At 42.5% G+C, this 16,443-nt stretch overlaps 1 protein-coding gene across 1 annotated transcript in view; it reads left to right on the top strand.

Moving 5' to 3' along the window:
• Nucleotides 1-291: 291 nt before the first annotated feature.
• Nucleotides 292-16,443, top strand: part of ANKEF1 (ankyrin repeat and EF-hand domain containing 1) — a 37,772-nt gene continuing 21,620 nt past the window's right edge. Inside the window, exons 1-5 of the mRNA XM_072140470.1 lie at nt 292-449; nt 6,776-7,155; nt 10,476-10,675; nt 12,070-12,219; nt 13,333-13,456. Coding sequence (XP_071996571.1) covers nt 6,798-7,155; nt 10,476-10,675; nt 12,070-12,219; nt 13,333-13,456 — 832 coding nt within the window. The 5' untranslated portion in view covers nt 292-449; nt 6,776-6,797. The remainder of the gene's footprint in view (nt 450-6,775; nt 7,156-10,475; nt 10,676-12,069; nt 12,220-13,332; nt 13,457-16,443) is intronic.

Genomic DNA, 16,443 nt, shown 5'->3' with positions numbered 1-16,443 from the left:
GCAGCAGCTGTACTCTGCTACATACAAGGGGAGGGAAATGCCTCACACAGCTTTATTGTTATATGGCCTTTGTGAACAGTGAGTAATTGCTGGTAACAAGCAGCTTAAAAGATTTTCTATGAATGTCTATGACTATGAGACCTATACATGGCACCAGTCTCTGCATCTATGGCTATTCATAGATTGAGCTCCGGACATATCCACTCACGCATCCTAGCGCCGGTCTACGCTGTGCGCATGCGCCGGGCGAGGATTGGATTCATCCACGCATGCTCAGACCTTCCGCAGCCGGCGCTGCTACATTGTATCCAGATCACCATGGAGACGGAGCGCCGCGTCCTTCCTAACACTGCGCTGCGGGCGGAGGAATGCGGTTCCTGTCTGTGGCATCTTGCGGTAATAAGAGGGGATACATGCAGGAGAACACAGACTGAATTCACATAAAACAGGTAACAAACAGCCTGTCATAGCTGCGGGTAGCTTGGTATTATTACAGGAGAAAACTCCGAAAAAAATTTTGTTTGTGTTTTTGTGAAAAAAACCTTTGAAATCAGACTTGACGTTTTTAGCCACCGATGTTACATTATTTATTAGGACATTATTTCCCCAAGTGTCAGGCTCTGTTCACACCGGTTGCTATTTCCATAGTAGATTCAGTGACAAATAGTGAACAAAATAACTTTTTTTCTTACATCTCAGATGGAGATAAAGCCCCAATATAGTCAGGGGGTCCTCTGAATATTATTTACATCCTTCATGTAACAGAACTGCTAATTATATTTCATATTGGAGCAGTCAATTTACCATAAATCATATCATAAATTTGTGATTTTTCTATATCTTTTTGATCTTGATGATGAAGGAAATGTATCCGAAATGAATTGTCATAGAAATTAAATCGATATAGAGTGTGGGAGGAAACCGGAAGGACCCAGAGGAAACCCACGCAAACATGGAGAGAACATACAAACTCTTTGCAGATGTTGACCTGGGTGGGATTAGGACCCAGGACCCCAGCGCTGCAAGGCAGAAGTGCTACCCACTCAGCCACCTTGCCACCCATGTATATGTATGTTTATGCTGTATGTGTGTATATATGCAATGATCGTTACAAAGGAGCCACTTTTGGCATCTGTGGGTCAGATTACAGGTTCTCCTTCAATGCCACCCTTCCTGCATTTAGAGGGGCTTCCAATCTGATCACATGACCGCAGCCCCTGTAACATCACAGCAGTGACTTTGATTAACCTCTCTGCCAATTAGATTAAGAAATATTATGATTAGCATACAGCACACACTTGCCACTGTAATCTGTCCAATCACCATTTATCTGGCACAATAAAAACCGTTGTATCATATTGTAAAGATTATCTTTCAGATCTGGTTGTAAGATGCTGGTTGGTTATCATTGGAGAAATATATTGAGTGGCTATGGGGTCCATTATGCAGGGTCGTAACTCAGAGAGGCTGGGCCCCATAAAAGATTTCTGAATTGGGCCTCCTAAGTAAATGAGCCGAAATATGTACACAGCACACACAACCAACGTGCAGAGCATGAGACTAGATAAGATGCAGTCCCTTCTTCCATGCTGTGCGTCGATGCTGGTTTGCGGGGAAGCAGTGTTATTATCAGCAGGATAAGGGATCAATGTCTGATTATTGGGGTTAGATGCTTTTAAAGGAAACCTACCACTTGTAGTGGCAGGTTTCTGTTGGAAATACCGGGCACCAGCTCAGGGTGAGCTGGTGCCGGAGCTTATTTTCGTTAGTGTTTTAAACCGCGGTATCACGGTTTAAAACACTTTTTAAACTTTATAGCCGGCGCAGGCAGGTACGCGATCGGCGCTTACCATACGCGCGGCTCTCATTCACTTCCTATGTAGCCGCGCGCACGGTAAGCGCCGAGCGCGTACCTGCCTGCGCCGGCTATAAAGTTTAAAAAGTGTTTTAAACCGCGATACCGCGGTTTAAAAAGTGTTTTAAACCGCGATACCGCGGTTTAAAACACTAACGAAAATAAGCTCCGGCACCAGCTCACCCTGAGCTGGTGCCCGGTATTGCCATCGGAAACCTGCCACTACAAGTGGTAGGTTTCCTTTAATATGTCTGTTGGATACCTGGTAGATTGACTTTATTGACAGTCTACAAAACATGGTCACGAATTGTTATAGGGAACCTGTTAACAGTTTTTACCCCACTAAACTACTAGTCACCTCAGGTAGGGTATGAAATGCCTAGAATTCCTTCTTTTATGTGGAATCTCATCCGTTTACCTAGAACAAATCTCCGACAAATATGACTCTTCTTATCCCATTTTCACATGAGATAAGTCAAGTTTAGTGGTTGCAGGGAGAAGATCACCATCTTTAGTTCTATAACACCTAGAACATGTTTCTGGATTTTAATCTGCAGTTCGAATTTCCAAATATGCCTTTAGCTGCCTGTATCTCTGGTTCTGTAAATCCCAAAGCTATAAGCCTGATGTGATCTTAAAGATAAGAATCTTATCTTAATACATGCTTCTAGGTGCTATGGAAGAGAAGATAGGGGCTTCTAAAGTTAACCTCCCCCTGAACCAATGAACTTGACTCATCTCATTTTAAGATGAGGCAAGAAGAGATCTATTTGCCTGACTTTGAGGGACATTTTTTACAGGTAAACTTGTGAGTTCTCTCATAAAAAGGGAATTCTAGAAAGGACATTTCATACACTACATGATAGGACTAGTAGTTTAGTGGGGAAAAGATGGTGACAGGAAAGCCTGCTGTGAAAATCCCTCTGCCAATGTGTGTCCAGAGCACAAAATGTGACAATGTGCCCTTACAGAGTGCTATCTCTCATATTTAAAGAGTTATCTGCCCCACTTAATCAATATTTTATAGAGTAAACATATACAAAAATATTTTTAGTTAATAAGTTTTATTTTTACAGTCTTGTGTTAAAAATTGCTGATTGATTTGGAATACTTATGTTGTAGTGCCACCAGCTGGTCAAGAGGAAGAATACAATAGTAGAAATATTCATGTGCTTCAACTGATACTGCTGCAGATATAGAAACCATACTGGGCTTGCAAATGATGTCTCACAGTCTTAAAGAAGTAAATGGATCTGTGGTCATGCATGTCACCCCTGTTTTCACCCTCAGTCTCCCCACTTCTTGTGATTGCTGATGCTCCAGGCCATTCAGATCGGCAGCGATAAGACACTTATTCCCTATCGACCCATCCTGTGCTGCCCTATAACCCATTTCAGCTTATGTATATTATACATTATGTGACAATGGTCGTACAGTATTTTAGCAGACATTGAGCCCTTTGCAGGAATCCCCCACCTATCACTATGTACATATTCTAACCTTACTTGACATCCATACCACCACAAACAGACTTGGCCTCCCTGTAGCTTAGTTTCAATATACACTTCCTTCTTTACACAGTATAAAATGTTATACACCTGAATAAGGAGAAGACACACTTCCTCAAGCCATTCACAGCCTGCCAGTTATTCCTGACAATGGCCTTTCTTGCACAATCTGAATGCAGTAGGTTCACTTACTAGTTACATGGTCTGACATCAGATAGATCATAACTTTATTCTGGGGTGAACTTCAAGGACATCTACCAGCAGGATAAAAGACTGTATGCAAATGAGCCTGAGGGGCTCCAGGCTCCATTAACACCTAAGGAGCCTGGAGCCCAGAGGCTTATTTCCATACAGCCCAAAAACAGCACCTCACCTGACTATGGGCCGTGCATGGTATTGCAGTTTAGGGACATCTACCACCAGAATCAAGGATTTTAAACCAAGCACACTGACATACTGGCAGAATCTGCTCTTATTTTAGCTTTTTATGTTCTTGTTCTTGTGTTGTTTTTACAAAACAGGCTATATAAATGATACAAATGAGTCTGATGGGCTCTGGGCTCAATTTACAGCTATGGATGCCAGAGCCCCTCAAGACTTTTTTTTGTAAAAGGGCATAAAAAGCTAAAAAAAAGAGCAGATTCTACTAGAGGGGGCACACACCAGTATGTCAGTGTGCTGGGTTTACAATCCTTCATTCTGGTGGTAGATGTCCTTTAAGCTTCATTTATCTCTACAATTGAGCTGCAATACCTGCAGTAGCCATGGTCAGGTGTAGTGCTGTTTTGAGAAGAAAGCAGCAATGTATTTCAAACACTGGAAAACCCTTTAAACCATAAAGCATCCCAGGAGATCAGGTAAAAAAAGAACAGCATCTCAGTGTAACTGGGAAGATGGATATGTACCTGAAACGTGCCCTCCAGGTCATGTTAGGGTAGGTGAGGCTAGACTTTCTTGTTAGAGAAGAGAACTCCAGCTCACCTCCTGCCTCGTTACGCAGTGGGGACGGCACCAACCTTGCTGTGAAGGCAGTCACAGTATGGAAAACATTCCAACCGTCCAGCCAATTCCCATAAATCTTCAAGTTTATTTCATGATAATTTCACAAATCCAGAGTGTAGATTCAACAAACCAACGCGTTTCGAAGGGCTAAACCGTTCTTCACCATGGTCTACTCTAACACCCCCACACTTAGCATGAAATAATCTTTAAGATATATGGGAATTGGCTGGACCGTTGGACTTTCCTGTTACTGGATCTTAATAGGAATAATTAGAATAAGAAGAATAAGATGAATTTTGGTTGCACAAAGGGTTTTGTCGCACAGTAACTCGATCAATGCCAGAACAGCGCAAACAATAAAATATGCAGTCTAATAGTAGAAGGCCGTAACCCCTTGTGGACACATAAGTCTGTATCCTGTTTGTGACCCCCTGGAGCCTAACAGGCATCATGGGAGCAATAGTCCATGAGTAGAGCGGTCTTGGTCTGCTGCCTAGAAGGGTGGTTACAGTGGCCCTGACTGATGACAATACTTCTCCCCCCGGAAGCAGGGCTGCTATAAGAAGTGGGCCCTTACTCCTGGCTGGTAATAGTCCCAGGCTGATGGTATAAGGGTAATGGTGATGGTCAACGCACAGTTCTTTATTCCAAAATAGGAATCCAAAACCAACTGTAACCTTATTGCAGAATCCGTCTGGTAGCAGGCTGTAGGTACAGTGGAATCAAGAGCGGAGGGCGCACAGCAAGACCGGGTATTGGTTTCCAAAATGATTTTGCTTTATTATTTCAATGTTAACAGGCTGGGCGGAGGTACCATAGTACTGTTTACCTGCAAAGAGTTTGTAAGTTCTCTCCGTGTTTTCATGGGTTTCCTCCAGTTACCTCCCACACCCAAAACATACTGGTAGGTTGATTAGATTGTGAGCCCCATTGGGGACAGGGACTGATTTGGGAAGCTCTGTGCAGCGCTGCATAATCTTTGTGCGCTATACAAATAAAGGAATTATTATTGTAGGCCGTGTCTCAAGCCTACATTGGCCAGTAGGTGGTTAGGGTTCTGTTACCTTTAGTCCTTCCATAACATCATTTTTTGGGGCTAATATGTGTGCGTGGTGGCTTAGTCATGGTGAAATTATTTACACAAAGCAAAATTCTTCAGTATGCTATAATGTGCTACAATCACCCAAAATTGCAGTACGTAGAATCACACCACTATTTTTCTTTGCAGTTATTGCTCTGAATTTGGGAAATTAACTTTTTCCTGATTTGAGTCATACTCAGGGATGTTTTTGACCACCATATTGTGCGGTGTTATATATTACTCAGGAGAATTCATTGCTGCGGCTCCAATGTCCATTGCTCATGTATACCATACCTCTCCACCTGACACTTGGAATAATGGATGGTCATCTTAGACTTGTGCTTCTCCTCCACAGAAATCCAATCCATTTTATTCTGACGTTCCTTCTAGCGTCAGTCTGTAACCTGGTAGTGAGTGATGCAACCATGAGATGTTTATTCTCATGCTATACCCTTAACATATTAAGGTCCTATCCTGCAATCTTATGTTACCTTTGACCACTAGGCTCGGGTGTCGTTGGTCCTAGGTGTTGCATTTCCCAATATCATGTAGTATGGGCTATAGATGGATATGTATTTGTTGGAAATTCAATATGTATTGTGAATAGATTCTGTTAAGAACCATAGTTACTGTAGGTTGTATCAGTATGTGTAATTTCAGGGAGGAGAAACCACATCCCCTAGGGATAGTGGTTAACCCAATTTTTGGTAAATTTATAAAATGGCATAAGACACTGAGACAGCAGTTTGTAGATTGAGCCCATATGCCCTAGGCTGGTCCCCAAACTTGGCTGCCCTTCCCATACATGTGGTGGGAGGGTGGCACAGCAGCAGGGCAATTTCATCTGCCGGAGCCCCATAGCTTCCTACAAGTCCATACGTATCACAGACAGTCCCACACAGTTGCTGTGGCTTTAGGCTAGTCTCCTTGGTGCCTATGTACAATCTTCTCTGCTCCTCCTGCTCTATAAAATGTTTCCTGCATATAGGACACTATGTACAATCTGTTTATCTAACCTTACTCTATAACATTTTGCATGCAGATCAGACAATGGGGCTTATTTACTAAGGGTCCCGTGGCCGCATTTTCGTCAGGTTTACGGACTTTTCGGGCATTGTGTGGCGCGCAACGGCTTTCACGCGACACAAATCAGGGGGTTGCTGACGCTGGAGAGAGGAGCAATATAGGATGATTGCTTTGAGCAATACAGTGTTCAGTACATTTTTAGGAATGGATTTTTGACGTTTTGCCTGGGTGTTAAAGTAACAAGTAGTTGTTTTCAATATAGTGTTACTACATATGTATTTATACTGTGACTTTTGTTAATAGAAACACCCCCGATTTACAACAAATGGCATTAGAGTCCTCTGTAGCAGAAGGAAGACTAGAAACCCTACAGATCTACAAAGTTCTTCAGTGCATCCGAGAGCAAGACAAAGAACAGATCGAAAAACTCACCAGACTTGGTGTCCCAGACCTTATAAACCTAACTGAACCCAACCATGGAGACGGGGTACTACACATGGCCGCCGTGGCTAATAATGTCGACATGTGTTACTTCTTGCTCAACCTTGGTGCCCATCCTAATATGCAGGACTTAAAGGGATACACACCAGCCATGAAGGCTATTGAATTAGGTCACGACTTGGTGCTAGAGGTTCTCCTGGACGCCCAAGCAGACATGACCATTGTGAATAAAGAAGGAAAAGGTAAATTACTATTATTCTATTGTTTCTCCTACTTTATTTATAGTTAAAGTGGTTTTCAAGGAAAATTAACATGTATATAAAATAGCTAAACATAGGGTCCTAGCATGCATACAGAAATATTCACCTCTTCCTGATCCAGTGGTTACCAACATTTTTGCAACTGGGGCTGGCTGTAGATAAAAAGTTTTTTATTTTCAGGGACTGGTGGAGGGAAAAGTCTATAACGCCTCCTTTCCTACAGCCTCCCCCCTAATAATTCCCCCTCTCATGCAAATCCCCGCTCCCCTTATAATGCCCTCTTTCCTTCAGTCTCCCTTATGATCTGACTTTCCTGTAGCCCCCACCTTAAACTTTTCCCATTTCCTCCAGCTATATAACTTTTAATGCCCCCTTTATAGAAGCTCCCTCCTTAAACACCCCCTTTTCTGTAGCTCTCCCTTTTACTGCCCCCTTTTAGCCCATAGCCTCCTTTATTATGCTGTGTTTCCTTCAAGATTCTGTATAATGCCCCCATTACTGTAACAGCTCCACTTTAGTAGCCTCCTTCCAGCAGCTTGCTTTATAATGCCTTTTTCCTGCTATAAACTACCCCTGTAATGTCCCTTTTTTGGCCTACACCCTCCATTTTCCAATACTTACCTTTCCCCCGTTCCCCAGCAGCTTCCCTCCTCTTTCCTCTTCTACAGCTATGCTCTGCTCTGAAGCCGGCAGGCAAAATGTCATGTCATCATTACATTTGACGTTCTATTACCAAAATCTCATCCAATGCCTCTCAGCTGCATGTGCCCCTATAAGGTCTCCATTTCCTGGTGTCTTACATCTCCTGGAAGTTCCTAGGGTAGATCACAAACTCAATGAATTGTTGATGAAGAATAATAAAAAATAAATGGGCAAAAAAGGGGCGCTATTTACAACATCTGATGAAAACAGATTCAACTCTAATAGTTAGTTATAGATTCATTTCATAGTATCATAGTTTATACGATTGAAAAAAGACACTTGTCCATCAAGTTCAACCGAGGAAGGGAAGGGATTGGATGAGGAAGGAATTTAGGGAAACAATTCTATTTAATATTACCCTATATTTTATTTAGGTGTTAAAAGGCATCTAGACCCTTCTTGAAGTTCTCTGCTGTCCCTGCTGTGACCAGCGCCTGAGGCAGGCTATTCCACAGATTGACAGTTCTCATAGTAAAAAAGCCCTGTCGCCTCTGGTGATTAAACCCTTTTTTCTTCAGACAGAAACAGTGCCCCCTTGTCTTTTGATTTGATTTAATCTGGAACAATTTACCACCATATTTTTTGTATGGACTATTCATATATTTATATAAATTAATCATGTGCCCTCTTAGTCATCTCTTCTCAAGACTAAATAAATCTAGTTGTTTTAATCTTTCATCATAACTAAGACCCTCCATACCCCTTATCATTTTTGTGGCTCTACGTTGAACCCTCTCCAGCTCCAGGGCCTCCTTTTTATGGACTGGTGCCCAGAACTGGACGGCATATTTTGTTACATTATATATATCCTCAGATAATGGACAAAAGGAAATGGAACTTCGTCTGGTTTGCTTTTGTCCATTATCTGAGGGACGGTCGGAAGGATCCGAAATGCTATATAGGCTACATTTTATACCTTTTTATGTATACCTCATAGTTTCTAACTTTCATTGCAACTAAATAAATCTATAACTGACTATTGGAGTTGAATCTGCTTTCATCAGATGTTGATACTCCTGTAAGATGTAAATAGCGCCCCATTAGTGCCCAATTTTTATTGTTTAGCTGCAATTAACTTATACTCTTCACTGGACCTTACTACTTTCCCACTGTGAGTACCCTGTTTGTGTTGACACACATTCAACCAAGTGAATACCGAGTGAGCACCACCTTTCAATCAAGGATTAATTCTTCCGATTATCCGATGACATCACCCAAGGCGTCGTCTTCTGTGTTCTTTTTTTCTGTTTTGATTCAATGAATTGTTGAGGCTGGTCACCCCCCCCCAAAGCCGACATCACCAACCCTGTATATTGGGAGACACAGTGGGGACCCAAGCCGTATCTGGCATCTGCAAATAGTAACTATTTTAGGTCACCATGTTCAGTGTAATTGTTGATTTAGCAGTCTTCCAGTCCCTGCAATAAATAACTTTTTTATGCTGGATGTTATGTTCATTACTTAGCAGCAGAGATCTTAAGTGGCAGGTGGCAAGGCTCACATTCTTCTGGTCTCTGTATTGGAAACGGTTGGTGATGTATATTGATTTTCATTACAACACACTAATTCTCAGTATCACTTTCATCATTGCCGGAACCTGAGCGTATTATTTTCAGTGTTTAGTATTTGATATATTGCAATATTTATTTTTATGTGTTGTGTAGTTTGGGGGTTTGTTGTGGAGTTAGTAGACGTTGGCGTGAAGACACCAACTCATGTCCTTGTAAGGCTAGATCATATCTTATTTTTTTCTACAATGTTGAAAGAATTCGTTGGGAGGATTCAGATGTATCCTTACAATGGAGGGGTATAATGTATCTCACAGTATGAGCATGCATCCTCTGGTTTAGTTCTTCCTTGCTGAAAGCAGGAGAAGAGAACATCGGCAGAAGCCAGTGATGTTAACAGTGTCTCCCAAGTGACATAACTGTCCATATTTGGACAGTTATATCATCAGGGAAACACCCACAGTGTACACTCAGCATAGGCTGGGGATGGATGCCATGCAGTTGCATCCATCCCCCATAGCCTCTAAAGACTTTGGGGCACATTTACTTACCAGTCCCGTCGCGATCCCTGAGGTGCGTTGTCCGACGAGGATTCGGGTCTGCCGTGATTCACTAAGATCGTGTGTCCAATTTCCTGCATTCGTCGCTTCCCCGCTGAGGTCCATCGGAGTTCACCTTCTTCTTCCCGGTGGATGTAAGTGCATGGCTTGCAACACAATTTTGAATGTTAAATCACGCGCGATGTCTGTATCCGTCAGATCGTCTGACGGCCCGCCCCCCGATTTGTGTCACGTGAAAGCCAGCGTGGATGCGGCAAAATACGATTGCGTGCAACAAAAAGCCCTTCTAAATGCGACGCACAACGGAAATCGTCGGATATTCCGACAATGGTGCAGTCCACGGACCCTGAGTAAACGAGCCCATTTGTAGGTAAAGTTAGAAGATATATTTACTTAATGTTTACTAGAAATGCCCTAAAAAAAACGTGTTTAAATCCACATTTTAGGAAAATTTGTAAATGTAAGTTACATGTGTTACCTTCCCCATCTATTACATGTTTATTAATTATGACTATATTCCTTTTCCTAACAGGAGTTTTATTTTACTGCATTTCTCCGACTAAGAGACATCTCCGTTGCTTTCAGCTAGTGCTGTCCTCTGGAGCTGATGTGAATAACACCTCAGCAGAAGGAATACCTGTGCTGCTGGCAGCATGTGAACATGCCCAAGATTGTAAGGAAATGTGTCTCAAATTGTTGGAGAAAGGAGCAAACCCCAATGCATTTAATCCGGTAGGATTATACCATAAATCTATATAAGACTGTGCAAAAGTTTTAGGCAGATGTGAAAGAAATTCAGCTACGTATGAATGCAAAAAGACAAGGGAATACATCACCATGATTAACCAAAGTAACTGCTCTGTTATGTAGGACGATGCCCACTAATGCCACCCATAGCTTTTTTTTTTGTCCAGCTGCTCCTTCCATGCCAAAATTTAACCTCAGAAATATGCAAATGATGCTCTAGTGCTTTGGGGGGCATTTTCAGAGGACCTCAGGGCACTGGCCTCAACATCTCGCTGGACCCTGGAGTAATGTAGCCCGAAGGGTAAAGATGGTGCTGGGTGGTGGAAGTATTATTGTTGCACTGGGGTGCTCTGCTACCCCACCCCCACCCCCAAAGCACTTCAGACTAATTTACATGTAGGGGAATGGGGGGATTAGAATACAATGACAGATTACAAAATTTGGGATTATTCAGATTAGAAAAAAGACGACTGAGGGGAGACCTCATTACAATGTACAAATACCTGAACGGACAGTACAAGGATCTCTCCAAAGATCTTTTTATACCTAGGCCTGTGACCAGGACAAGGGGGCATCCTCTGCGCCTAGAGGAGAGGCAATTCTACCATCACCATAGACAAAGGTTCTTTACTGTAAGAGCAGTGAGACTATGGAACTCTCTGCCGCAGGAGGTTGTTATGGCCGACTCTATGTACATGTTCAAGAGAGACCTGGATGCCTTTCTGGAGAGCAAAAATATCACGGGTTATGGGGATAAAACATTTATTTAATTTGTAAAGGTTGGACTTGCGGCTTTTTCCAGCCTTATATACTATGATACTATTTATAAAGTGAAATTTTGGCATGGAACGAGCATTTGGAAAATAAAAAGCAATGCTATGGAAGGCATAGCATAGTTTGTGTAGATAAATTGTGGTGGTGGATTCCCTTTCAGCCTCTATACTCCTTCAAAGTTCGCCTTCAATGGTAAGTTCTCTAAGGAGTTTAGTTTATTCCCTATTTTGCATCTACAGCCTCTCACTTAACTAAACCACTTTCATACACTGTGCTGATGAGATGCAAAGACTATGAAACAGCACTTTCTATGGTTGAGAGTCTATTCCTTTTGGATGGATGTACTAGTTTGACTATTATTCTCAATCATTACAGAAAGTAAAAGTAGAGGTAAAGGACACTGCCTTTCAAGAAAAAGTTTTCCTTATCGGTTCCTGTACAGAATCAGGATCTTAATATGAAGATTTATGACTCTTAGTAACAGCACTATGGGACCAAGCAGAGAAGTTGCAAAATAAAATCCACACTTCAGTGACCCAGAACATTTCGGAGATGACGTCCCTTTAACGTGACACAAAATCAATATGTTATATCTTTCTATTTAGAAAACAGGTCGAACCGCTTTGATGGAAGCAGCAAGAGAAGGAGCCCTGGAAGTTGTCCGCAGTATATTGGAGAAGGGAGGAGATGTGAATGCAATTGATAACCAGCGGTATCATGCTGTACATTTTGCTGCTAAAGGCGGATTTTTTGAGGTATGGTTTATACTTTTTTTATTCTGTTGCCCTAATCTCCCTTTATGAAAGGATTAAAGGGAACCTACCACCCCGATTCTACCTATAAAGGTAGAAGGGGTGGTAGGTGGATAAATGGGACGTGAGGATAGCCCTTTTTGGGCTAATCCTCACGTCCCGGCTATCTTTTAGAAAAGTTTATTGCAGGCATATGCAAATTTATGCGGCTACTGGGGCGTGGAGTAGCCGGACATGAGGCTACTAGTTGCGGCTACTCCACGCCCCAGTAGCCACGTTACTCCGCCTACCATTTAATCTTCGGCGCGCAGCTCCTCGTAGCTGAGTGCCCGCGTCCTAGTCCCCTGCGTTCTGCGCAGCTACGGCTGCGCGGCCGCGGCTCTGGGGCCGGAGCTACTGCGCATGCACAGAAGGCCGCAGATGCCGGGGGACTCGGACGAGGGCGCACAGCTACGAGGAGCTGCGCGCCGAAGATTAAATGGTAGGCGGAGTAACGAGGCTACTGGGGCGTGGAGTAGCCGTGACTAGTAGCCTCATGTCGGGCTACTCCACGCCCCAGTAGCCGCATAAATAAATTTGCATATGCCTGCAATAAACTTTTCTAAAAGATAGCCGGGACGTGAGGATTAGCCCAAAAAGGGCTATCCTCACATCCCATTCATCCACCTACCACCCCTTCTACCTTTATAGGTAGAATCGGGGTGGTAGGTGCTCTTTAAATACTGGAGGTAGGCGGAGTAACGATGCTACTGGGGCGTGGAGTAGCCGTGACTAGTAGCCTCATGTCGGGCTACTCCACGCCCTAGTAGCCGCATAAATAAATTTGCATATGCCTGCAATAAACTTTTCTAAAAGATAGCCGGGACGTGAGGATTAGCCCAAAAAGGGCTATCCTCACATCCCATTCATCCACCTACCACCCCTTCTACCTTTATAGGTAGAATCGGGGTGGTAGGTGCTCTTTAAATACTGGAGGTTGGACAGCTGACCAACAAAACCTGGAGTGTTCCATCAATAAACAGCCTCATGTATTCCCATTACACAATAAAAAAACATCTGATGAATATTTATCTATGGATAATTAAGGTACAAGTCTCTTATCCCTCTACTTTCTAGATCTTGAAGGTGTTGTCTGCATACAAAGGAGATATGGGAATTATTGCAATGGATGGAAACACAGCTCTTCACCTTGCGGCCAGTGGTGGTTTCGTTGATTGCTGCAAGTTCCTTGGACAAAGAGGTATTAGATATGGAGTTAAATCATGTTTTTGATTTTCAGGTCACATGACTATGCCCTTGGACAGAGGAAACAAATTGTTCAATCACAGATAAAATAAGCAGTAAAATTCCCACTGAAAAAGTGTAGGACATATTGATGGACAGTAAAGATTAAGCATGCTTAAACTTTTGAAAAAATGCTATACATGAATAGTGCAGAGGATAATAGTAAGTGTTGCAATCTATTTTAATATAAAAATCTGTTCCTGTGACCTTTATTCCCCCTGCCTTTCTTCCTTATTTAAACAGTTTGTGTAAATCAGCTTTCTGCCCTGTATCCACTGACAGCAGAAAGATAAACAAAACTGTTAAAGTGTCTAATAACTTAACTCTTTACGGACAGTCCCTCAATAGTTTAATCTACTTAGAAAGGTGAACCATCAATGGGAATATGCTTTTGACATGGAAAGCGTTCATAGCTGTCTAAGGTGGACAGACCTCAAAATGGTTCCAGATGCTGACACTGCTCACTATAGAGACTGCCTACTGCAGGGATAATATCAGGAGAAGGCAAAGAGAAGCTGCATTACTTAGTGAAGTATATTACAATGTTTACTATTATCACCTGCTCTATTCATTTCTGAAATAAAAAATATTGTTTAGTTCCTCTTTAATTCAATGGATGTATCATGAGATGCCTAGATAAGCGTCATAATTCATCATGTTTCACAGTTTTGCTTCCATGTAGATTCACACTTAAGGCATCAAACTATGAATGAATACATCTGAAATTATATACTTAATAAAAAAGTATGAAACAACTGAAAATATGTCTTATAGTCTAGGTTCTTCAAAGTAGCCACCTTTTGCTTTGATTACCGCGTTACACACTCTTGGCATTCTCTTGATGAGCTTCAAGAGGTAGTGACCTGAAACGGTCTTCCAACAGTCTTGAAGGAGTTCCCAGAAATGCTTAGCAATTGTTGGCCCTTTTGCCTTCATGTTGTGGTTCAGCTCACACTAAACCATCTCGATTTGTGGAGGTCAGGTCATCTGGCGTAGCACACCATCACTCTCCTTCTTGGTCAAATAGCCCGTACACAGTCTGGAGGTGTGTTGGGTCATTGTCCTGTTGAAAAATAAATGGAGGTCCAAACAAATGCAAACTGAATGGAATACCATGCCGCTGCAAGATGCTGTAGTAACCATGCTGGTTCAGTATACCTTCAATTTTGAATAAATCCCCAACAATGTCACCGGCAAATCTCCCCCACACCATCACACCACCTCCTCCATGCTCCATGTCGGAAACCAGGCATTTAGAGTCCATTTGTTAATCTTTTCTGCGTCTCACAAAGACACGGTAGTTGGAACTAAGGATCTCAAATTTGGACTCATTAGACCAAAGCACAGGTTTCCAATAGTCTGATGTCCATTACTTGTGTTCTTTAGCCCAAATAAGTCTTGTCTTCTTGTTGCCTGTCCTTAGCAGTGGTTTCCTAGCAGCTATTTACCATGAAGGCTGCTGCACACAGTCTCCTCTTAACAGTAGAGATGTGTCTGCTGCTAGACCTCTGTGTGGCATTGACCTGGTCTCTAATCTGAGCTGCTGTTAACCTGCAATTTCTGAGGCTGGTGACTCGGATGATGGCCATGTGAGTGCTGATCTTGCGACACAATTTCATTTTTAAATTCCGCAGTTTGTTTGAATCAGTCGGGTTGTCTGACGGCCACGCCCCCAGTTTTGTGTCGCATGAAAGCCGGCGCCGTTGCACCACAATCTGATCGCGTGCGCAAAAACCTGGGGCAATTCAGGGCAAATCGGAAAAATTTGTGAAACCCAACAAAAATGCGTCAGACGGACCTTTAGTAAATGTGCCCCTTTGTGTCCAAACTTTTGTTCTGTACTGTAAATGGGGTCATACTACCTGAATGCTTATTCAATAGACAGATGCTCAAAAGTTGTTGAATTGTGACTCAAAGATTTATGGGAGAGGTGTAGTGTATAATTCAGGGGCTGTTTATAGGACATCTACCACCAGAATCAAGGATTGTTAGCCAAGCACACTTACATGCAGGTGTTTTCCCCCGTATGGCAGGATCTGCTTTTCTTTTAGTTTCTTATGCCCTTGTATTAATAAACAAAGGCTTTAGAATATGCAAATGAGGCTGAAGGTCTTCCGGTTCCATAAACATCTATGGAGCCCAAAGCCCCACAGGCCATTTGCATATTTATAAAGCCTTTTTTTGTGAAAACATGGGTATAAAAAGATAAAAGAAAAGCAGATCCTGCCATAGAGGCGCACACACCTGGATGCAAGTGCTCTTGGTTTATAATCCTTGATCCTAATGGTAGATGTCCTTAAAGTAGTTTTCCAGGAATTCTAGGAAACCCCATGGAGACTGGGAAAAGGGGGTTCCAGTACCTCTCCAATACATCCAACTCATCTGGAATCAGCAGCAGTAGTAGGGAAAATGGCTCCATGGAGGGGAGTAAACCATTCATACTTCATTGGAGACCTTCCTCGTATCTTGGGACGTCATTTGGTCCCTTTGGTCCAGAAGGCCACTGAATGGCCAAATTGCATCCCTTCATCCCCCGGCTGGGCACAGGTGCTAAAGACCAGAAGTGCTGGACAACAGGGTACCCCCCCTATGAGCGATGGAAAAATATATTTTATATATAACACAAAAGTCTCAAAGCTCCACATACTCGAAGACTTGCAGACTTATGACGATGTGATCAGCCATGTGCATCAACCATTTTCACAAATTTGCTCCCCTCCCTATCTTTGTTCCCCGGTGGTTGCAAAAGTTCACAAAGTCTTTGTAAGCTCAATAAGATATTGCTTGGTGCAGTACAAAGCATAGGATTGACCGGCATCAGCAATTTTACTTCAAGGTCCTACAGTAAGTGTGGATAACTGGTATGATATGTTACCAGTGCATTAATAAAATATAGGAAACATTTTAATGTACACATCAGCAATCATATATGTAAATGAAGGA

The sequence above is a fragment of the Engystomops pustulosus genome, chromosome 3, assembly GCF_040894005.1.
Source record: "Engystomops pustulosus chromosome 3, aEngPut4.maternal, whole genome shotgun sequence".
Lineage (NCBI taxonomy): Eukaryota > Metazoa > Chordata > Amphibia > Anura > Leptodactylidae > Engystomops > Engystomops pustulosus.
This window is presented reverse-complemented; position numbering and strand designations above follow the sequence as displayed.